This window comes from Centropristis striata, chromosome 15, assembly GCF_030273125.1.
Source record: "Centropristis striata isolate RG_2023a ecotype Rhode Island chromosome 15, C.striata_1.0, whole genome shotgun sequence".
NCBI lineage: Eukaryota > Metazoa > Chordata > Actinopteri > Perciformes > Serranidae > Centropristis > Centropristis striata.
Genome location: NC_081531.1, coordinates 31587578 through 31611723, shown reverse-complemented (window position 1 = coordinate 31611723; position 24146 = coordinate 31587578). Strand labels below are relative to the sequence as shown.

Below are 24146 nucleotides of genomic sequence, written 5' to 3'. Positions count from 1 at the left end.
GCGAGGAGGAGCGACCGGGGATGAGGCGGATTGCTGTCAGCCTCCCATGGTGGATCATAAACACTCCTCCAGATGAATTCATTCAGTGTTTACCCTCCACCAGCCTCAATCCACTTTCGACAAAAAAAGTACAAACAAGCAAATAAACTCACACTTGTCACAAAAGTGTAATAATGCAAATACTAACATTTAAAAATGTTTCTTTGGGCCTATATTTTTTAATTCTTTAATTATGAAACAAAAGACCCAGGCAATTTTGTGTCGCTGGCTTAAAACTAATCCGTATACATGTAGTTCTTTTTAAATCAATAATATTAGGCTATTGGTTAAGATGGAGCCCCATTAAAGAAACACAAGCAGTGAAGATCCTCCTCAGCCCTCAGCTTTATTCTGAATCAACACCTCTCCCCTCAGCTGTCCTGAGATCACACTGAGCCTCTCACTCTCTCTCGGTTTATTATTGCCTCAGCAGAAGCGCGCGCACCGCAGAAAAGTCCACTTCGGTTTTTCCGCGAAGCTCCAAAAATCTATGAAATGTGTTTGCATGTTCCTCTCTGCAAGCGGGGATGTAGAGGTGGGATTGCAAGGACCGAGAAAGCTGGGGGAACCCACGCGTTCAGCCTCAGAGAAAGTACGCTTTTCCCGAATAACTGACGGTGAATATTTTTTTTCTTTTCACATTTGTCATAAACAGGCAGGCACTCTGTAGGATTGTGTTCTCGGAGAATAAGCTTTTTTCCCCCCTGCCCTTTTCTTTTTTTGTCACCATTCTGCACGGCAGGCTGAGAGACGGACCGCTCGGACTGTGGGAGCCCTCCCCTCTGCTCGGATCTGCTTTGGTAGGTGCGAATAAAATGGACCCGTGTTTGCAAATATGCAGATACATGGAAGGGGAGGGAGGAGGGGTGGTGATAGGGGGGATCATACTTTGTTGAAGTCTGCTGAAAGTTGGGATGTCATTCTTATAGGATCAAGTTATAGCGGGGTGAAGCGGGGCTCTTCTGGAAATGTGCGACTGCAGACCATATGCTGGTACCGCAGATAGGCTACCGTGCTCATAGATCACTGGGTCCAGACAAAAGCCAGCTATTTTCATCTGCTTTTACTCTTGAAAGAAAATTAAAAAAATACCGTTTTAAAATAGCTGGTGTTTGGATAGGTAACGATGCTTCAGCACTGTACTGGGCTGAAGAGGGTTATTATAAAGCTGCTGTCAGTTTTTCAAAATTCTCTATTTGATAAGTCGCCTCCTGATCCTGAACCAAAAGCCCGATGCTTTATTGTGAATCAGCTGTTAATGATGCGCACTAAACTTAATGCTTCCAGTTAATGAAAGAAATGATCGACGCGCATTAGAGTCGGATCATGCTTACATCTGACAACAGACTCCTACTGATCGTCACCCTGTCTATCCTAATTGAAACTTTTACACTAAAAACATAGTGGATATCACAGTTTTCCGCTCGCAAAGGACAGGTGAAGAAATCAGTCTGGTTTTATTTATTCTAAATGTCATATTCTTCTTTATTTTTCTGCCGGCATCATTAGAAAGTTCCCAGGTACACCAGTTTTCACCGCGGTGCCCGGAGATTTACAGTCACCCCCCTCCCTGCTATCAGCCTCCGGTATCGCAGCTCCAAGTGCTCCATATGTTTGCGAATGATTTGGAGTCACAGTATGCACGGCGTGGTTGCGTTTCTCCTCTAACTTTTTGTGTGCATATAGCCTCATTAGGGGGAATAAGAAGCAGCAGGTTATAGACCACGGATGGAGCCTTGAGTCTTATTTTTGTCACCAGGCTTTTTTAACTTCCTCTGTTTGTGCATCTGCGTGTGCAGCCTATGCATGTATGAGTGAGTGTGTGCGTGTCCGTGTGCGCGCGTCAGTCGACAGGAGGTGGGAGGAATAGAGAATGTGTAGCTCACCGTAGACAAGTACAAGAGTCCGCAGACAGCGCGTCTGGGCGGGGAGGGAGGGGGGACGCTGCATTTGCATCGCCTGAACTAATGCATTAAGTATTCTCGCGTCTCTGGAGGTGTAAGTCAGCTGCTCCAGAGTTTGTGGCGGGCCAAATGCCTCATAACCCTGCAGGAAATTAGAAAAACAAAACTGACTGTGATTACCTGGCACCTGCGCATGCAGTGACGTCGGGGAAGGAAACTTACTTCAGTGAAGAAGGTGAATTGTCTAATCAAACTTGATGTTATATCAATTAGCAGGACTATTTGTTTAGTTTTAAAATATGTAAATCAATCAGGATGCATTATGTAAAGAAGGTTTCATAGAGTCATACCTTGCGTTAACCCTAAATGTTCATCACAGCCCCAAACATGTGTTTCTGACCAGTAATATTAGGCTACTGTGGGGACAGTCAGTGTGTTGAATATTTCAGCAGCCATGATGGAGAAACATCCCTTGGTAATTCTTGGTTAATTTGTTGTTTACTCTGTTTAGATTTTGCTCTAAACAAGCGTATTAGCCTACACTCTTAAAAACAATTGGAGATGTAAACACAAACTGGCCCCAAATGCTTTCCTCCATCACCTATTGATTGACCCTATTGAACTACTGAACCAACCAACCACTCATCCATCACTCAGTTGTCACTGTATGGTGTGGTGGAGTGACATCCATTTTTATACACACTTTTTAAAAGAAAAACTGCTTATTTGAGGAAACTGTTAAAAGTTTGGAGCTTTTACAAGCTGAGAGCTGCATGTGAGTGTTAAATGAGCTGTTCATGCTCATACAAGCATCACAGTGCTGACAACGGTCAACCAGCAACACTGCGGCCGTTCTGAAGTACCTCTCATTGGTTTTACTGTGCGAGTACAGTATTTTCTATTACATCACGACTTCAACTGATTTCAGCTAAAATGTTTTTGTAAATGCGGCACATACATTGAAGACCTGCTTGTATGGCCAATGATTCATATACCTAACACCTGACATTAAATCAAGCTTTTGAATGGTTTTGTATTGTTTTGACCCACGGTGTAGATGTTCTGACCAGTTTTGCTTCAGGTATGCAGGATGCATTGATCATGTTTGTGCATCATGGCTTAAAGGAGAAGTTTTTCGATAAGCTCTTATTGTCTTTCTTGCTCTGAGTTACACATGGGAAGATTGGTAGCCAACCACTCACATGTTCATACACTAAGAATGAAGTTACCACTAGGAGCTGGCTAAAAAGACTGTTGGGCGTTTTAACAGAGGGTTACTATTTAATGGCCAGAACTAGTAACTTCCTGGTGTCTCTGCTGGTTGCCTGGCAACTGGTCCTGAACAAGAACTAGTTCAGCACATAACCTAATGTAAAATGATTAATTGTTGTTTTTTTTTAAACACTTACACTTTTTATATGGATTAAAGAAACAGGTTAGTGTGTTAATTAGTGAGTTTTAGAGCTGGTGATAGGTGGATTTTGTTACCTTCAAACCCCCTGTATCCCGTTTCCAATCTGTATGCTAAGCTAAGCATCTCCTGCTGCAGTGTTGTGCCTGATGAACCTTCTAGCCGGGTCGCATTGAGTCTTCTTATAATTTATTGGATAAGCAAAACTGTAACGTAAACAGGAGTTTATTGACCAACTTTTTAAAAAATTAAACCTACTCGAGACCTCACGGCAAATTATTATTTCAGACATGCAGAGATGATTTCTTATTTATTTTTGATTATGAATTTAAGAAGATACACATTTGCACCTTGTACTGCTGGCATGCAGATGCCACTCGACTTCACTGCAGATTTACAAATGAATTTGACCTGACTGCTGATAAATTCTCACATTGACCATCACTGGAAAGGACTCACAGCTGAATATTGCAAAATTATCTAGACTAATTATTGTTCAACAATGAAAATATATTCATGAAGGAATCTGTATTCTGAAGTCAGTGTAGTTTCAGTAAATACCCAGCCCAAACAGGTTTACAAGGCAGACTATCAATTTCCATTTAGGTAAAAAAAAAAAAACATGAATAGTATATTTTGTATGCCTTCATGCTTGACATGCATCCAAAAACTGATTTCATATTATATGAGTACATTATTCACCTATGATTTCCCACGCTTTAGGGATAAAACTAGCCCCCACTTTTAATTTTCATCAAACCAAAATGAGGCTTTTTGTTCTGCATTCTTACAATGATGCACTCATGTTATCATATAAAGTAGCCTCAACATGCACACATTGTCTGGCTGTAGCTTCGTATTTGGGATAAAGGACATGATATTGATAATCTTGTTAAACTCTCTGCAGGAATAAAAATAAACACATTTCCCAAAATGCTAAACCTTTCCTTTAATTTGAGTGTCTCAGGTCACTGAAACTGAGCTGCAAGTGTAATGCAAATTATACGATATAAACAAACCTATACACAGCAGGGGAGGATTTTTTTCAGGCAGCATGGTCAAGTAGAAAAAAGAGATACAGCAACAACGGATTCTTTTCTCAAAGGATCAATAGCATTCTGCAGAGCAGGAACATCTGTTTAACAACACCCTATTTCACCCTCACATTTTCAATTCTGAATTTTCATGAGGCTGTTTGCACAAATACTGGTATATATTGACAGAACAGCTACATTATATGTGGATCCAGACTCATTTATAAGCTCTTTGCAGATTAAACAAAATCAAACTTTCCTTACTAATTGATATATCATGTATTTACCTATGTGAAATTTTGTTAACCTACATTCAGAAATTCTTAGGTCCTGCTGTCCAGCTGCTGTTGACAAAGTGTCCACAAAGTGACAGAGCTACTGAGCTGACATCACTCAGCTGATTCAACAAAAGAGGCTGGAATTAATGTCAAGATTTTCACTAAGTGTCTTTACTGAATGAACAGCAACATTTATAATCGCATTAAGAACGCTGTGTTATACCTCCTTGGGCTAGTCAATATTTTGTCGGCTACACTAAATGACTTATTGACCATTAAAACTAAAGTAATTATCCAGCACTCCGATTTACTTTCCTTAAAGTGTAATAACAAAGAGATTCAGTTTTACCTTGAATCAGGCATCAAAGAAATGGTTCAAAAAGTAATATTAATAAACTGTGACTGTTCTTGCTGCAGTTTAAACAAGACAAGACACAAGACGCCACCTATCATTTTTATGGATGTTTGGACTGCAGGTTTAGATCAAGCCTCTCAGGCCACATCTGTGTTCTACAATGTCCAACTGAGTTCATTGGTCGATCCCAGAAAGGCTGTTAGAACGTATTGATCATTCAGACCATTTATACCCAGATCTTTATCTCCGTCCATGTGCAGCACGTTGAAGAAAGACTTAAGGAAATATCAGGTATAGCTAATATTTACACCTATTTTTTAACTGAGACAGGTTGCGGGGCAAGAAATGTGGCTCTCTTAACACATGACTACAAGTTACAGGGCTCTATGGGGAGCATGGAGGGGTAGGGGGTGGTTTCTGGGTCTCCAGCCCCAAATGTTTTTACTAAAGCCCCAAATCTTTTAGGTTTTTGAAATGCCTTCAGCTTTGTGTTCCCTTCAGTCTCTCTGACTGGAATGGTAAAACGTTGATTCAAAGTTCTATTATCTATTAAAGTACTGTTTGCAGTGTAATTTGTATGATATTCTACGAAATGTGAAATGCTATAAGCGCTGTTTTTAACGTGTTGACACGTGACCGTAAAATATACTATCAACATGTACCCTACTTCACAATCACCGTTTTAAACATGTATTTTAGGTTTAGCCATAAAAACCTGCACAAAAAGAGCAGGGTTAGGCAAAAAGAGCTCCTGGCGTAACTTTCTGATACCCATTCCAGCGACCCTACATGTGACCTTGTTGTCATTTTAATATTACTTTGCTTTGCGCTGGTCAACATTTAATTGAATACATACAAATTCCAGTGTATTACTTTTCTTAGGAAATCATACAAACTGAATGAGGAAAGCCTGACCTGTATAGTACCTTAAAAGGTATTGCCTCTTTTTGGATGACGTGAATTTGTGAATTGTAGATTCAGGAGGATTTTTTTCCCTTACCAACTATCATGTTTTTTCTAAACAATGTACAGATTTTTAAAAATTTTTTTGAAAAAGAGTCCATATAGTGATATGATTATGACAGATAACTTTAACCCTGGTGCTATTGTCAGGCCAATTCACAGAAACCTGAGGTGTAAGGCACTAATATGAACCAGAGCACTTAATCTATAACATTGCAGATAATTGCGTGAACATGCTTAAAAGACAAAACAGCACCAGTTATCTGGTTTCAGCAGTTTGGCAATGGCACTCTCAGTGCTAGAGACAGTTGTGGTTTAGGAGACAGTTCACATAAGGACATAAACCTCCTCTGTAAATGATGTGGTGAAGCGATCTGAAGAGCCATGACGCTGGAATTGGAGGAGGGTGATTAGCCTAAGACTATATGCCACGCTCAGGGTGGATGATGATGGAGAGAGTGTGACTGATAGGTCAGTATGGAAGGCAGATTTCTACACACACAGCAGAGGAGGCTGAGTGTGAGGCTAAAATAGGTGATCATGCTTTCATGCGTTACACAGTGTGGTAGACCAAAGCAACAAATGTGGTGCGGTGCAAACACAACCTGTAAACATGGAAGATACACATCTGCGTACATGTGTTTTTCATCTAAGACTGGTATGGTGGAGCTTTAGTATTTTCTTTGTGGCAGAATATTGACTATTGAAGTGCAGTTTGCAATTTTTGTTGTGTAAAAATGACTGTCTACGAGTATTGATAAAATGATAAGAATTTGTTGATTTTGTTTTACACATCATAGGATAACTGTTGGCCATTTAACACTAACTCTGTGTGTTATCACTTTTACCTGTTTATTTTTCTATGACATCACTGAGTTATATAACCTTGATGACTGAAGCATTTTAGCACTTGTTACACTGTTCAGCAACAATACAAATTAACCTTGTGCGTATAAATCCTAGTCATTTGTCAAATTATTAATACTTCACTGAAGGAGCAAAGAGACTGTGTGTCACTGCATTGTCGTCACAGAGCAGGCGTTGCTGGAATTGACGCAAAGCAAGTCAGCAGAATAAAAAGTGTTGTCACATCCTTACTGTCAAGATCATCCACACTTTAGGAAAGCAGCCGTTTGAATTTATGTTATTTCCAATTTTTATAATTTTTTTTATGAAAGCCAGTGGTGTCATCAGCAGGTCAGCTGGTTTGATAATAGTTCCCTGGCTGAATCATTATGTTACAGCTGATTGGTGATATTTTTGAAACTGTTTTCATGAGCCGCGACTGCCAACTTCGTCACTTTGTAGCCGACTTGAGAACTCATTTATTCTAGCTATTGATAATGTGCCAGTTCATTAATTATGGGGAAAACTCAAGTCTTTTATCACATTTACTGTATTTAGAGCATTGATGAAGCAGTTGGATCAGAGCTGGATATTCTCCCAGGCCATGATTAATCAAGAAGTAGTGTTGTTGTACAATTAGATACCAAGATTTAGTTTTATAGATGCACAGCTGCCAGGGAGCACAATTGCGACAATGTATCATTAACTAATGATTAAAAATAACCTCTAACTAATTTAAAGTATTTATAACTGACCACTAAACACATCATTTCAGGTCCAATATTCCATTAAACCACCAAAACCACCCATGTATCAGTTTGTTGATTTGCAGCGCTGTTATGCATTCAACCACAACTGGGCAGAGATGCAGTTAGTTTGAGATGCCTTCAGGAAACCGGACCCTGGTCAGTGCTGTAGTGGGAGAAACTGAAACTATGGGGCTGAGGGGCTGCGGAGCTGGCTCTGGTTCGCTGGCGCCACATCCCCCTGAGCTGGTGAGAATGTGGGGGCTGTGCTCTTGCCTTTGAAGCTTTACCTCCCACTAATTCTGGCCTTCCAATTTCCACACACTGCACAGACACCCCCCCTCCATCCTCTTCCCCTCCCTTTCCCTTTGTTTCCCTTATAAGGACTGGCCCGGCCATTTCCTCAGCTTTTCTGTGGGAGGTAGTATGCTTGTTTGTGAACATGGACAGGTCAGGAGAATAGCAGCATAGTTTTTCTTTTCATAGATGAGCAGTCACAGGAATCTTACGCTAAAAGCTGGTGGATGGATGCATCTCTGTCCAGTGGGGAGTCTGCTGAACCCTCCTCATAAGCCTCACCACTTTGTTTCAGCTAATATTTTGCCTAATGGTATTGCTCTACAGGTTTGGTCTCTATAAAAGTAATATAATATAGATAATTATAGCAATCATAATACACCCAAATGGAAATGAAAAGAAAATCAACTTTCTTTGTTCTGTATCTGGGCTTTTTCAGCAGCTTCCCAGATTATTGTGCGAGAGTCTAATAGGGGACACGCATATTGTATCACAAGGTTATACACTCGGATCTCAGCATGTAATTGTAAGTCAATAAATGCAACACTTCTTAAATGACTGAACTAAAGTCAGGGGACTACAATTTATTTTTAATGGTTGTCTCAAATAGGGCTTATGTATTATTACAGATAAATACTAATTATGTCAAGTGACTACTTTCACTAAAACAATCTGACAGTAATGACAGTTTTATTTGCATCTAACAGAGATCTACAGAAAAATAGGATTGATAGGTCAAAGAGTTCACCTGGGTATCATTTCCAAGCAGGTAATAAGGCAACAGATTAAGAAGTTTATGTAAGTGAGGTTAGACATCTGTAATCTCAGCAGAAGCTGTTTGTTGCAGCAACTCTGACATCAAAAAAGTCGGGGTGCTGTGTAAACTAGCTACTATATATTTCTGCATTACATGTTAAAATAGAAACTGTACAACATCAACATACATAACACCCCACAATCATCATTGCATGTATGTATCTGACAAAAATCCCCCAAATAATTAATTATTTAACTGAGTAGTTTATTTAGAGTTTTTTTTCTAGAGTTTATAGAAAATGTATTTGCTTTTTAGAGGGGAAATATAGCAACTGGCACCACTTTAAATTTAACAGGAGATCTCCCTTTAACACAGGTGTATTTCCAAGGGGGCAATACAAATTTCCCTTGCCCTATAGGCACCAGTGCAACTGCACTTCCTGCACAGTCTATATTTACATCCCTGCAGCTCGGCTCAGCTTTATGGAGCTTTATAGGCAGTTTCAGCTCATTGTTTAGCTGTCCAACCTGCAACTATACTCACAACATCTACAATGTCTCATAAAGTCATTTGAGGCCACAGCAGGCAGCTGCTCAACATCATAAGTAGACAGCGAAAGTTAGCGACTAGCTGGTGAACACAGAGGAGCATTTAGCAGCTAAATAGTCCTATATTTCCTTCGGGAGTTGGTAGAGACCAAAAATGGAGCTAAAACTGAGTATATATGGATAATGTGTTCTTCAGGTGGCCTATAACAATAATTTAATGATAATTTTGCTCCATAACTGCTAAACTAAATGCTGAACTAAAATTTCAGCATATCATCTTAAAGACGAGTTCTTCATTTTAGTTTTGCTTGTATTTGCCTAATTTGATTATTACCAAAAATGGAAAATGTATCTCTCAAGTGTTTTGGTGAAGTGATCATAGATGAGTAATTTACCTCTCTTCTCTTCCTGTGTGAAGTTTCCAGGTGGCCCATGGAAGAACGTGGATGAGGGCTGAGCTGTAGTGCAGGCAGAAGGCTCCGGGGCCTGCCTGGTGACGGCTGGCTGATTGGTCCATTGAGGTGAGGCGCCACTCTCACCGGGGCACAGAACGGCCCGAGAAAAGGTCTTTGCTCCCCCTCCTTGCTCACCCCTGCCCCCTTTCCACCCTCACCCCCAACCCAGCCACGTACGCTCTGGACCATGTCTAGCGGGCTGTCGGAGGGGGGCCGGACAGAGGACCAGGAGCGGAACAGCTGCAAACAGGACTCTCCTGTTATAGAGCGCAGGAACCGCAGTGGCATCATCAGTGAGCCCCTCAGTAAGAGCCTTAAGAAGTCCCGTACCCTCTCCCAGTATACAGCAGTCCCCTCTGCCACCAGCAATGGACACAAGGACAATAGTGAGACTAAGAGCCACTCGGCCAAGCCTCCGACACCCCCGCAGCCCCAGCCCACTGTCTCCGCACTGACAGCAGCCAAGTTGGATCGGACCCTAGAACAGGTTCTGGAGGGACAGAATGGCCTGCTGCACTTTGCCCAGGCAGCAGCACTGTTAAAGCGGGCCGGTATGGAGCACATGCTCCTGCCTGGAGGCATGGGAGTGGGAGTTGGCGGTGGAGACGCAGGCTCGGGGGCTAGCGACTTGGAGGGTACGTCTGTCACGGACGCCGTAGGTGGTCCTGTTGACTTCCCATATGGAGTAGGGGGTGGTTTCCCCTTCAACCCGGGGCTTTTCATCATGACGCCGGCAGGAGTGTTTCTGGCGGACAGCGCGCTGCACATGGCCGGCCTGGCCGAGTACCCGGCGCAGAGCGAGCTGGCCTCTGCTATCAACTCCGGTAAAAAGAAGCGAAAACGTTGCGGCATGTGTCCACCTTGCCGACGGCGGATTAACTGCGAGCAATGCAGTAGCTGCCGGAATCGCAAAACAGGCCACCAGATCTGCAAGTTTCGCAAATGTGAGGAACTGAAGAAGAAGCCCTCTGCTGCTCTGGAGGTAAGTGGGCAGTGGTTATGACCTTTGTATTTTGGCCCAAAAATAATTATTAAAAGGTTTAATTTAAAGAGTTACAACAGGTCTGCTTTGAATGAGAAAAACTAACAATATTGGGGTGCACTTTCACAGAGTTAGAAACCTGTTAAAAACTGGAATAATTATTTTTTTTAAATACTAAAGAGTTTGCAAAACAAACACATTTCAGCTTCCCACTTGAAAGCACAGAAAGAACTTCTGGATCATACCTGGATGCCATTCCCCTTTAAGAAAATTAGTACAGGTTGGTGAGGAGATGGCTCCACAAGCAGGGAAATGACAGGTGGTGAGGAGTGTGGTGGGTATGTGCAGGGTAAGCATGCACCATGGGGTGTCTTTAATCTGTCCACCATAACCACACACCCTGCCCACATCTTTTAAATGGAAGGCTAATGCACTAGCTTAAACTAAAGATTACACAATGCAATCCCTTCTGTGGAGCATTTTCTGTTTGGTCACAAGTACATCCTCCTTGTGCATATGTTTTAATTGTGAAGCATAGATATGTATATGTGGAGGCGGAGTGGCAGTAATTGTGAATATGTGTACAGTATGTGTGAGAGTGTAAGTGTACACGCAGGGGTATGTTTGTGTATGTGTTTGCATGTAACAAGGTCCATCTGGCCACAGAGCTGTCATCTGGAGTACCAGGTGTCAGTGTGGCACATGCCCCTCCTCCCCGACTTTTGCTGCCTCTGTCCTTCTCTCTGCTGACACTCCTGCTCATCTAAATGTCCCTCCAACTTCCTGTGGGTTACCTCCATCACACTCTGTGGCCTAACTAACCCCGGCTGTGATGACAGAGCGACCAATCACAAAATCAATTCCAGCAGATGTTCCATCTCAAAGGAAATAAACTTTTGTGATCGATGGATAATAGTGTCACTTTGGCATTACATAATAAATTGGGTATGTATGTAACACAGTGTGAACATGAACCAGTGGAGAGGCCTCTGGTCTAATTGACACAAACTGAATCTGCGCTTCAAACTGCTAATGGCTTTACTTCTTTCTCTTTCTGATGTTGATTGAGGGTGACAGCTTGGCCTCTTGTTTGAGGGCTGAAATGTTGGTTGTTCAACTCCATGTGCTATATCCATCCACAGTGAAATACACAGCACGGGGTGATGTCATTATGTATGTAAGATTATTCTACTACCATAGCTTAGTTCATTGATGTTCATGGAGCTTTGACATCGGCTGGACAATTGTTTTTTTGCCACAGTCTACTTTGTTTTGTCTGCTCTAAATGTTTAAAGGCACAGTTCAACCCAAAATTAAATCAAAACTGTGTTGGAAATGTCTGCTGTAGAGATGTCTGTTATCATAAGCAACCATGCCGTAGTTTCTGCAAAGAAAAATTGCTGTTGAGTTGTAACAGTAGCTGTGTACTGTGACTTTGGAATAGTGTTTTAAAGTTTCTTCAACTAACAAGTTAATGTACAAGTCAAGTCAGATTAATACGAAAAAATCAGATGCAATTAATACAATACAAAGTCCTGATTTATAAAGTGCCCACATGTATGGAATTAAAAGGTCTGTATGCTGGTCATCATGTGCCATTGTGACTGAAAAAACCTGACTTTCTCTGAAGTTGAGAATCAGAGTAATACTTCTGAAAACTAGCATGTTGTTTTTTACTGTTGTATTGTTCAGCTGCAAATTAATGAGAGGTTTCTTTTTTTCTCCGTCGATGATTCACCAAAATGGTGAAATGTGTCGACTCGCTATGTAGGTGGTACGACTCAATGTCTGCAACAGAAAGGAATTTAATTTTAATTTATGATTTGCAATTGATGTTGTCATGGCAGTTAGCCTAATACCAGTCGTTCACACCAGTGATGCCAAACCCAAGGGGGCTTGAATATTCATGAATGTTGATGTTGATATAGGTCATCATGCTGCTTGAAACGTCAGTCTGCTGAGGTTGCCAGTGGCCACCTCATATGAAAGAAACTCCAGGGTACAAAAACCTGCCAAGCCTCTAAGTACCAAGTATAATAGCAGTCTGATTATTGATTTTAGTAATTGTTAGTCCTGTAATTGCCTTGCACATATTTTCTACTCCTGACATGTGAAAGTATGTACTACTTGCTAATTTATTTAATGCGTCTGTCAAGCAATTTCCTCTTTCCGGACCAGAAATGAGGAGGCTAATCTGTGCTTGCAACTTAATTTAACATATACATTATGACAATATTAGACTAATGAATATTGTACTTTTAAAAGTTTCTGCTTGCTGTCCAGGCAACATTTTTTTTCAGCCTGTACTTAGTAATACATCAGAGTCAGAATGACGTTTTAGTATATTTCACCTGGCTGAATCGTGAATAATGTTACACTAAAGTTGGTTCTTTCATCAACTAGAAATGGATGTGATTACATGAATGCTCAGAATCTCATTAATTGCCAAAAGAAACAGCACACTGATGAAACATGACATCTGTAAAAAGATGCAGTGCCTTTTCAGATAACTAAGGGTTTGTGCAGGGCCACAGTCATACTAAATGTCTTTGGCATGAGATTGCCATGGAAAAGGCAAGAAACATTTGTGCCAAAGTGTGCAGCTTCTACACCTCTACCCACACAGAAAGCATGAATCAAACCATAACCTCAATCACCTGACAACCCACGGCATGAAATCAAATCTTTGTGACAAGGTGATCCCTGAAATATTCCTTAAATGTTGCCTTTTAAACCTAATAGCCTTTTTCAAGTTCCTTACAGTACTTTGGGCATCTTTGTTACAAGGTTTTACATTGCAAAGTTTGTTTTATGAAGGGGCATTTACCATAAAATTATTGTAGCTCATGTTGTAGTGTTCTTTTTTAAATAAAGATAATCAGCACATTCTCAATCCCAACTCATCAGATACCAATATTAAGCATCACTTTTGGTTGGAGTGGTCAGGGATGGTATCTTCTTTGCTTGTTACATGCAAAGTGGGTTTTCAAATAGCAATAATGACTTTGGTTTCACACAGGACACAAACTCCAGTGTCCTGGGTCAAACCCAGGTGATTGGTTTACCACTCTAAATGGACATTTGCGCTACTATATTACTCTGATTGCTCAGAACATCTAATAATGACGTGGGCAGGTTTACATGGCAGCCATTGGAAAGCTTGCTGTGTCTTATACAGACACTAAAGGGTCAATGTCTGATGGCAAGGGCCTTGATAAAGCATGGCATCTGACACGTTGGGTGTGAGATCAGGCTGAGATAATCCAGAGATTCTCATCTAGAAACTATTTTAATACTACATGAGCCTACCAAACAATCTAGATTGATCAATGGCACAACAATAAAGAAAAATATATATTTGATTTTGGGTTGAACTGTCCCTTTAAAAATAGTTTGTATACATTGCAGCACAACTGACAAAATAAAAGATATGGATGGTAAATAGGTTTGAAATCAGAATGAGACTAGTCAGAGGTCTGCAACCTGTTACCTCTTTGCCACAAACTTGATTTTCTACACCATTGCTGCATCAGGTTTTTTTCCCCGTATAGAGCTCCGACAGCAGTACACCATTTTCAATTTTGCCTGCTTTTTATTTGTCCTCATGCACTCATACATTTCCCATTAGCAGTCTAGTAGTTGTCTCGAATGGCTTTGTTATTAAGTCAACAGCTCTTGTTCAGCAGGTGATTAGATCAGAGGATACGGCCTGGGCCGCACTGTCAGTGAGCGTGATGTCACCAGTACAAGCTAAATGTCAGAGGATAAGATTCATGGAGGATGTGCTGTGTCAGGAGAGAGCAGAGAGTCAGCAGTAAATCCCAAATGTCAATAATGCGTAGATGATGTAATATTATATTACTGTATGTATTCTTTATTATGTTTAAACACGGCTTCTGTAGGAGAAATTCCTGCTTTTTCTTGATGCATATTCAGGAAGCACCTGTGCCAGAAGAGAAGATGGTCCTAGCTATCAGAGTGAACTGCAGTGAGCCTCAGCTGTAGCTCAAACAGCCCCTGAGTGTCACATTCCCCTCCAATCAAAGATAGAGCGGCACATCTCCGTCTGCTGTGGCTGCTCTGCTCACTGTGCAATCTCTAAATGGGCATGAAGTCTTATTTAACCTACGTATTGCGGTCAGTTTGTCATATGGTTTTGATTGCTTTGTGCGTGCAGGCGCATGTCCGTCGAAAGACTTTGGCTTTGTTTTACTGTATTTGCATGGAGGATTTTGTCCGTGTGTTTGTACGAGCCTGTGAGCGTATACGCGTCGGTACACAAGTGCAGTCCAGCAGCAGCAGTGTGCTTATTTTAAGGGTGTTGACGGTTTCCATTGAAAGCTCATGGCAGCTCAAAGAGGAGCGTAAAATTGGCAAGTGAGGGGGAGTTAGCATGCTGAGGCCTTTGCCACCTCATAGCTCACTGGCTGAAGATGTCTGGATTTATTCTGGGAATGCTACATTTGAGAGAAATAAGTGGGAAGGCAGTTCCTTTCTGCTCTATGTCTGAATACCCTCCAGTGGTGTCAGTCTCAGCGATGCTGTTCAACACAAAGAGGAGGGTCAGGGTTAGGAAGTTGTTCTTGTTTTTACTTGTATGTCATTGTACGTTCAGGGTATACTGTACTGATGTATTTAAAAAAAATATAAGAATAATATATTGTAATTAGTCTGAAATGTATTGGTTGTGTCAAAGACTGTGCTTCTTTGCCATCAGACACAGCTAAACAGCTGAACATACTAGTGTTGTCCATTGGGGGCCACTTTGCCAGTATGAGACGTTGATATGGGAGCAGCGTATTCCCTTATGGTCTTTCCTGCCTCCCAGACACCGTACACCAGACAGTCAGGACAGAAGAGGCTCATGCAAACTGACAGGCACGCAGACTGACACCGAGACACATGGATGTGTGGGCAAGTTGCTGGGCAGACAGAGGGACAAGTTGGAGTGGACAGAGGAGGCTAAGGAAGACAGAGAGAAAGAAGGCAGTGAGGCATCCCAGGTGTTGTACTGTACACTGGAGTGTAGTGCATTGAGAAAAGAGTCCTTTGCTTTTGGTCTGTGGTATTATTTGTAAAAATAAATGAATAAAACAGGGTAGTCCATCCACTAAGCAGCAATTTTGTAATTTGCAGTCTAGTACAGACACAGACTGACAACAGAAGAGTTTCATTTAGACCTGTTCTCAAGTTGCTCACTGAATTAACACAACAGGGTTTTCCCTGCCATTATACGGCTTAGGCACAGTCGCCAAGCTGTTTTGGACACCACCTGAGCCAAATAAATATAAAATCAATGTGAGGAGCATCAAAACTAATCAAATTACTTTTCCCAGATCTAATGGTTGTAGTTGCTCCCCAGTGGACTTCTTTAGCAGGGAGTTATATCTGAAGGGTAACTCGGCCAGCCAAATTAAAATCCAGGATGAAGCCTTTCCTCGGTTTCAGTGTCGATAAAAATGTTGTAAATATTGTTAAGATAAGCCATTATAAACATTAATATCCAACATACATATTCACATGTAGAGCTGCAACGATTAGCTGATCGGCAAAAGTTAATCTTATCAAAAGTAACTGTTTCTATCGCTTTTCATTTCCAGCTTCTCAATTATGTAAATTTGCTGTTTTCTTTAATATATCATGAGAGTTAACTGAATGGCTTAAGGTTTTTGGAACAAATGGGTAAATAGCAGTCATCACCGTCCAAAATCATCAATAGATTATTAAAAGAAATAACTGGCAGATAAATGGAAAATAATCATTTGTTGCAGCCCTATTTACAACATTGAACTGAGCGTGTATTTGGCTGATTACAAAATGTATAGGTTGAACTAATGGATCAGCTTGTGTGTGTTAAAGACCTGGTTACGAGATCTATAAATTGGTTCATTAAGAAAAATCGTACCAATGTATTTACATATCAATCACAAATTACATCTAGAAGGGAGAGCAGGCTTCGGAAAATGCTTCCCTCCTTCAGTCGGACTAACAGTGAGTGTTCATTGCAGCTGGAAGTGATCTGTGTTTTGATTCAGTTGCTTTAAAGGTTTACTCTTGTGCTCCTTGTGAGCAGCAGACAGTGTTACATCCCACATGCACTATTGCATGAGGAGATGCTTTGCGTTCATCCTGTCGTGGGTGTCCATAAGGGAATCCTCACAATTGTTGACGATAAAGCCATGAAAACAATAACCAGAAGGCTCAGTAGTGCCCTGGGGCAACAACTGAATTCATGATGGCTTAAAGTGGCTTAGAGGAATTTGCATCAGTAACACCTAACTAAATGTGATGTACTCTGAAGGGCCATTATAAAAATCATTCTATGAAAACTGTTAAGTTTGGGTTCCCAAAATGTAAAGGCAAAGATTAGGCTGTATACTGTAGATATTATTGTCATTGATAGTGACACTGATTCAAGTGTACTTTTTTAGCATGAACTAAAATAAAATAATACAATTACAGTGTTTAATTTAAAGTCATTTTGTCATGTCTGTTCTGATCATAACTTACATTCATGTGAGATAAATCAATGTTTTGTTTTTGTTTTTAAGAGCATAAATCTTTCCCTATTTATGCGAAATGTGTTAATCAAATTTAAAATACATTGATTTATGTGTCCATAGGTTTCATGTAACACCAATGTATTTCTGCACCAACATACCGTACTGTTTTTAAGTGGCATTAATAAGAGGAAATTGCATCTTTAAGAGTTTGAAGAAGACAAATTAAAATTAAAAACTGGTTTGCAGTTTTGATTTTTTTTTTCAATCAGAACTTTCTCTGTCAAGCTTAACATATCCACACACTTACTCAAAATGCAGGGGGGGAAACTATTTTTAGTGAAATTTTCCAAATCAATTTGTATAAAACATTAAGATTCAGACAAAGTTTTGTTTTGGCTTTTATCACAATTTTGACCTTAATACTTTAAATATTAACACCCCTACACAAGCTTTAGTATGATGATATATATACATATAAAAATAGTAATGATTGAACTTGTAAAACATGCACTGTGGTTTTGACTTATTCTTCATACGAATGAATGTAAAATTATTGGTTTAATTATGATCAAACATCTTGAAAATTAATGGTCCAATCTGGGCAGTTCCCATGGAATGACCTGTAATTTGTGGTGGATTTATTTAGCTTGTTTTAGAGGCGGTTTGTTCGAAAAATAACAGATGCTTCTTTTCTCTACTTTTGTTGTTTGTTGTACACCAAATGTGTGTTACGCTAAGACAAATGCGCCTGCCTTGTTTGAAAAAACACATCCATCGATTTTAGTGATTGGCCACTTCACACCCACAGATTCCATCTGTTTGAACCGGTGCAATCAGTGTTGGTGAAGGAAGGGTTTCTTTATTCCTGAACTGCTGCCATTTTTACCATTGATTGCTCATCTTTGATAATGAGGAAAAACAGCATTTACAGTTTTAGCGAGCGGATGTGTTGGTTTTCTTCCCACACATTACGTCATGGTCCGTCCGGCTTTTACCAGGTTTTTGACATCTGTGGCAGCGCCAGATGTTGCTGCCCTCTGACTGTCTTCGTAACAGCTGAGCGCTGCTGTAGAAAGGTCATCACAGAGATGGATGGCGGGCCAATGATGACACACGGACCATAAAGTAATGTTGGCAATATGTTGACTGTTAACCTCCAGGTTTTCTGTTCCTGTGAATATTCATGTGAGCTTGAAATAATTTCCTAAACATGTATGCGTTTGCTACATCTTTGAGAAACCGATATGAATTTGAGAGGCTGATGTGAACTGGCACATGCATGTGGGGGCTACGGACAGCACTGTGGCTTTCAGTGTCTCCGCTGTCAGACTATTCCTGATTAGGTCAATTTAACAAATAAAGCACAGTGTGGGCTATATTTGGCTGAGATAACCAGAATAATTACCTTGTTTGAAGTATTTTTACTTGAGCAAAAATGTTTCATTTTTGTCAGCAGGAGTCAACTTTTGAAATAAAAGTAAATGAAACCTGTGGAGAACAAACCCCGCTGTCACTCAGTTTCATGTCCAGATATGAACAATGCCATTTAAAATACCACTACACCCCTGATTCAAGGATAGGGGAGCGGTTTAAGTGGCCCTGAAAAATAATTAGGACATGTATTGTTTTTGGTTTCAAACTAACTTCTCTGCACTAATGGCCTATTTGATTCTGATGCCTTTGTTGAAAGACTCATAATTTCACTGCAGCTGTGCAAGAAAATGGTGCATCAAGACACACAAAAGAAGTTTGATTAGCTCAGGTGACACAACCTTTTTTAAAATATTTTTTTCATTAGAATGTGGACATATTTTGAAATGTTTTCATGGGTGTGTAGTTGTATGTGGATTTTATCCATATCCATAGTGTACCATCTACAGTAGATTATGATTAAGAAATATGATTAAGAATATGAGAAACTAAGAAATGTACTCTTGCAGCAAAATTTCAGCCACCCCCAAAAAATATCAATCCCTTTGAGTGTATGTGATGTCTCACTGCTTTACCTTGTTGTCAGATAGCCATGTTTAAGTTTATGTGTCTAGTTTAAGTCAATATCTACACCCTCTTTAAAGCCACCAGACTCCAATGACAAAAAAACGTAATTTTACTCGCAGAACACAGGAGTTGCTGGTCTACCACTGCCTCAAACAGTAAACTTGTTCATGTCGCTAGTGCTATTATAAAGCCACACAATGACACAAACAAACTAATTGATCCATGGAACGATAGACCAGCAACTCCGTGTTTTGCAAGCTAAAATGACTGTTGAATGAATGTTACTTTTACTGTTACTATTGTGTCTATCTTATGTTGTATAATAATAAAAATGTTAATACAAAAAAAAAAATTAAAATAAAATGACTGTTTCTGTCAGTGGAGTCTGGTGGCTTTCCAGTAACTGCTTCATTTCCCCATGTCGACTTAAACAGGTGTCTAAATATAGTGTACACTTAAGTTTACATTGTTCATCAGTTGCTTAGCTTCCGTGCCTATATTCCTGCATTATTGTCCAAACTGAAGCCATACTGACCGCCATATTATGTAGTTAATATACTGACTATGAATAAGTATATAAGTTATACAACACCACTTTTTAAAATCTGAACTATCCCTTTAATATCTTCAGAGGGAGTACAGACATGTGAATAGTTTATGACGCTAACATGCAGTACACCTTCTGTTTCACTTTCCATTAGATAAGTGTGACTGTATGCATGAGTGTGTATCTCCCAGTATGTCTGATTCCGTATTAAACCCTCTGCTGTAGAGTAGCCTACTGATGGAAAAGGGAATTTGAAACCGTCGTGTATGAGAATTTTAGTTTAACAGCCTCACTGTTTGGTGTGATTTCGGGGGTGTATTGTGAGTGCCGGTTAACGTGCCACTGTGTGTGGAGGTGTGTGACTGTACTTGAATACATATTGGTTCGGTGTGAGAGTGTGTGTGGGTGCATAAATGTTTGCCGAGCTCCTCCTGCCTCGCTCGCTCCAGGCAGAGCTGGCTAACGGAAGAATCCGTGCTGCAGAATCGAGTTGCACTTCGCAGGAGGCCAGCCGCGCTGCAGCTCCAGGGACCTGGAGCGGCTCTCTATCTCCTGACTGGCAGGCCGCTGCTGAGCCCTGCAGCTGCATGCATGTGTGCCACTCCTGCTCGGTGCAATCAGAGGCACAGATAACCACAGCGAGAGAGGAATGAGGGACAGAGAGTGGCATAATCATCGATGATAGTGTGGGAGAGCAACGCGTGTGGTGGCTAAATAATAAATGTGGCATATCGGGTTTTGTGTGAAGCCAGGACTGAAGCCCGTTCCTGTGGTGCTGCTGAGGAGAGAGGGGGGCAGCTGTTGGGCCAGACAATGCAGGATGTAGAGATTTCACACTTACTATTCATCCAGGAAGATGGAGCGTAATGGAAGTTAATCGATTAGTTTTTGCACATTCATAATTTAAGTAATTTGTCAAGTAAAAATAGTAAACATGAACTGGTTCCTACATGATGATTTTCTGCTTTATTCTATTATCATATTCTGTAGTATCACAAATTGAATGTGAGGGTTGTTTGGACAAAACAAGCAGTTTGAAGACTTCTTTCACATTCCATACATTAATCCTGAGGATTTTATTTAAAAAAAAGCCTAATAAGATTAATAAGGTGATGTGGATAAAGCATATGGCTTAGTGATTGTAGCATTACAGCCTGGATGTCTGTGGCGAGATTCCCGGAAAAACCACAAGCAGCGCACAGTTAGTGACCATTTCATCATCCAGCAGTAGTTGGTCCACCAGAGAGGATAGGCAGAGCTAATGCAACAGACTCTTCAACTCAATTTCGAAAGCATAATGCATTCACTTAAGGGAAAAAACACCTTTTTTAGAATGTGATAAATATCTTAAAATTACAATTTTTGATGGGGAAAAAAATCTGCCAGACAATTTTTTTTATAATTTCGAAAAACAAGAGATTAAAACTTTTCTTAAAATTCTAAGACAGTTATCTCATAATTTGAAATAAATAAGTTTCATTATTAAAAAATGCAAAGTTCACCTGCTGCCTTGAAATGAAAGTTAAGTCAACATTTTTTTTATGTATTGGTTTATTTTTCCAGGGACAATGAACATTAATAAACAGTCAGACTGAATGAGCCAGAGTTAGCCTGAAGAATAATATTCATCTGTTTGAATAAAAAATGAAAAAAGTTTGTTTCAACCTGGAAAATAAAGTTTTTAGAAAAAAATGTAGATGTTCTAGTTGTCTCAATATTGTTTTTAAGTTATCAAAGTTGATTGAGCCTTTAATCACTTGTTGTTTCAGTGTAATACTGTGAGTTAAGGCATAGTGGGGGTTTTCCAGTCTTTACTTCTGTTGTGAGTAAATGGTTACTCTCAGTGGTGGAGTGGTAGCTGATGAGGTTGGTGTATTATTAGGAAGACGGGCAGGTTAATGAGGAGGAAGTGTATATTCTCTCCTTTATATTCAAGTGACTTTTTAGCCGATAGTTGAGCATTCAGTTAATGCCATGGGTACTATGGCTGAACAAACAAAGGAAATACTACAGATAATGAAACTTCAAAAACAAACAAAAGGCAAATCTGCAATTACTGCTTATTGCCATAGGTGCTGCCAAAGACAACTAAACAGGGATCTTCGCAACTGTTGGGAAGAAAAAAACCAAACCCTGATAAATGAATCGTTAACTACAGTCATTAGCTGCAGTCCTTAATAACAGAGAATGCAGGAGGGAAACAATATGTATGTATGTCTTACTAAAAATGTGTGAAGAAACCAACCTGGTCTCACAGAAATCTGTGAAATAGCCACGGATTTCGCTTAACTCAAAATCTGTGGAATAGCCACGGAATCGCTCAAATTTCCGTGAAACTGACACGGATTTCGCTACAATGCAAGTTAATGACAGTCATATCCCGTGGCTATTGGTTTGTTCCAAGTCACGTGACTTTCAAGGTCCCGGCAGTCAGAACAAAAAACATGGCGGACAGTTCTCTCATTTTTAGTGAAAAATCAATATTTTGACTATTTCACGGATTTCTGTGAGACCAGGTTGGAAGAAACAGTAGCTTCTCAGTGAAGTTGTTTATTTGATTTTACTAGCATCGCAAATGTGCTGTTTTTCATTAACAACTCCAACTTCCTGTCCTCTCTCTCCCCCTCCCCTCCCCCTCCCCCTCGTCTTCTGCTTTCTCCAAGAAGGTGATGCTTCCTACAGGAGCGGCGTTCCGGTGGTTCCAGTAGGACTCCTCCTCCACTCCCTACCCAAAGCTCTGCCATCAAGTGCAATGCCAACTCCTGGATTGTCTCCGGAACAGACACTGGCGAATAAACAAACAAGCAACAAATAAAATTCTAGAAGAAAAACAACAACAATGACACAAAAAAACAAAGCAGAACAGAAAAAAAAAATCAATCGGGTAATGGATGCACCTACTTATTCCTTGAACCAAAAATGAAGCGTAAAGAAAAGCATCTATGGCAACTTTCATTCCCTTTTCTATGTTTCCATTTTGGTACCTTTTGTCCCTTTTTCCAGCAGGTTTTTTTCTGTCGCTTAAACATGGAACTGTTCATTGCCAGAAACAGAAATGACGGACTGAGTGTGGACAATCAACTAATTTCTGTGTTTGGTGTTAATGTTGTTCATGTGTGGAAAGATACAGTACTTGTGTAGAGAATGTAAATTTACAGCTATATTTCAAAACTAGTGGCTAATGGCAAACATTATTGTAATTCTTCACCATTATGTTACTTAAACCCTTGTCTAATTTCCAATTCATTTTGTTAAAGAGTCTAGTTTTCAGACAGGTCGCTGGTTGTCTTTGAAAGACAAAAAAAGGAAAATATTTTAAATTGTGACGCTGTTGATTTTGGATTTAAACTAAAGTGAAAAAGTTATTGAGCGGATCTCCAGAGACTCTTCACTGGGTTGAAGATGCTGTTCGCCCGAGCCGTCACTACTGTAATCTCCTCAATCAGCCCTCATCTGCATTTCCAAACTTTTCCTTTAGTGAAACTGGCAGCCTTATGTTACTGTGGCCCTACTGAGCATGTGACAACACTGCTCGGGGCAATAGCACTAAGAGACAGCACTTGCTCTAAGTCTACCCTACTGAACGCACTGAGACAAGATTACATTTTTTTTTTATTTGTTTGTTTTTTTTGTTATATTTTCATGATTTTGTTATGTTGCTGGGTAGCTACAGCTTTTAAAAATAACCAATCTTTGTATTTGTTTAGAAAATTGGACTGGTTTTGTGAATAAAAAGGAATGCATGTATTCGTGTCAAAAATTACAATTCTGATGTTTGTCTACTTGTCTATATGCATGTTTTTTTTTTTTAAACAGCTGATTTGACAAAAAGAACATTAAGTATGAATTTTCCATGAATTAAAAAAATGTTCCCTTTTCTTTTACAATTGGATGGTGTTGGAAAATTCTCACAGATTCTGACGCAAGCAGAACTCATTAAAAGTAAATCAGGCGGTGGTTTGGATCACCACGATGTCCTTGGTTTCACTGAGATCTTTCTCTCTCTCTGCCTATGTAATATCTTCCTATAGTGGAATGACTGATGGAGCCTTGCTATGCTAAAATGTAACCAAAATTATTTAAAAGATGTTTGAATAAGAACAATTTTGATTGCAGTGTTTCTTCGAAATGCATGAAACCTCCTGAAAATCCTACCAAATGTCTTTTTTTCTCTCAATGATTTTCACTCTTCTCTCTTTGTGACATTCAGCCATGACATTTACAGTCAGAAAATCATTCATAGACATGGATTACTGATGGGAAGTTTTGTCTTCAGAGCTAAAAAGGCTATCCAGAGGAAGCCTGGATAAAGTGTTAAGGGCTGGATGAGTTATGCATACATGGAATGAAGTTTGGATCAAGACATGGATAAGTGAAAGCATTGCTGATTTAAAAAGCCTTTTCCAAAACGTGGTCAATCTCACACTGGTTTCAGAGTAATTACTGATTCTAATGCCTCAGGTCTGTGACACTAGAGTGAATT

At 40.0% G+C, this 24146-nt stretch overlaps 1 protein-coding gene across 5 annotated transcripts; it reads left to right on the top strand.

Annotated features, from left to right (window-relative positions):
- Positions 1-538: 538 nt before the first annotated feature.
- Positions 539-23778, top strand: cxxc5a (CXXC finger protein 5a). 5 transcript variants are annotated; one of them, XM_059352411.1, is made up of 4 exons: positions 539-656; positions 782-839; positions 9597-10615; positions 22327-23778. In XM_059352411.1, exons 3-4 carry the CDS (start codon positions 9821-9823, stop codon positions 22369-22371), a joined length of 840 nt encoding a protein of 279 aa, XP_059208394.1. In that variant the 5' UTR covers positions 539-656; positions 782-839; positions 9597-9820; the 3' UTR covers positions 22372-23778. The 5 variants fall into 5 exon arrangements, with proteins under 5 accessions (XP_059208394.1, XP_059208396.1, XP_059208397.1 ...); XM_059352413.1 differs by having other exon boundaries at positions 782-843; XM_059352414.1 differs by having other exon boundaries at positions 550-839; positions 22330-23778.
- The last annotated feature ends 368 nt before the right edge of the window (positions 23779-24146 follow it).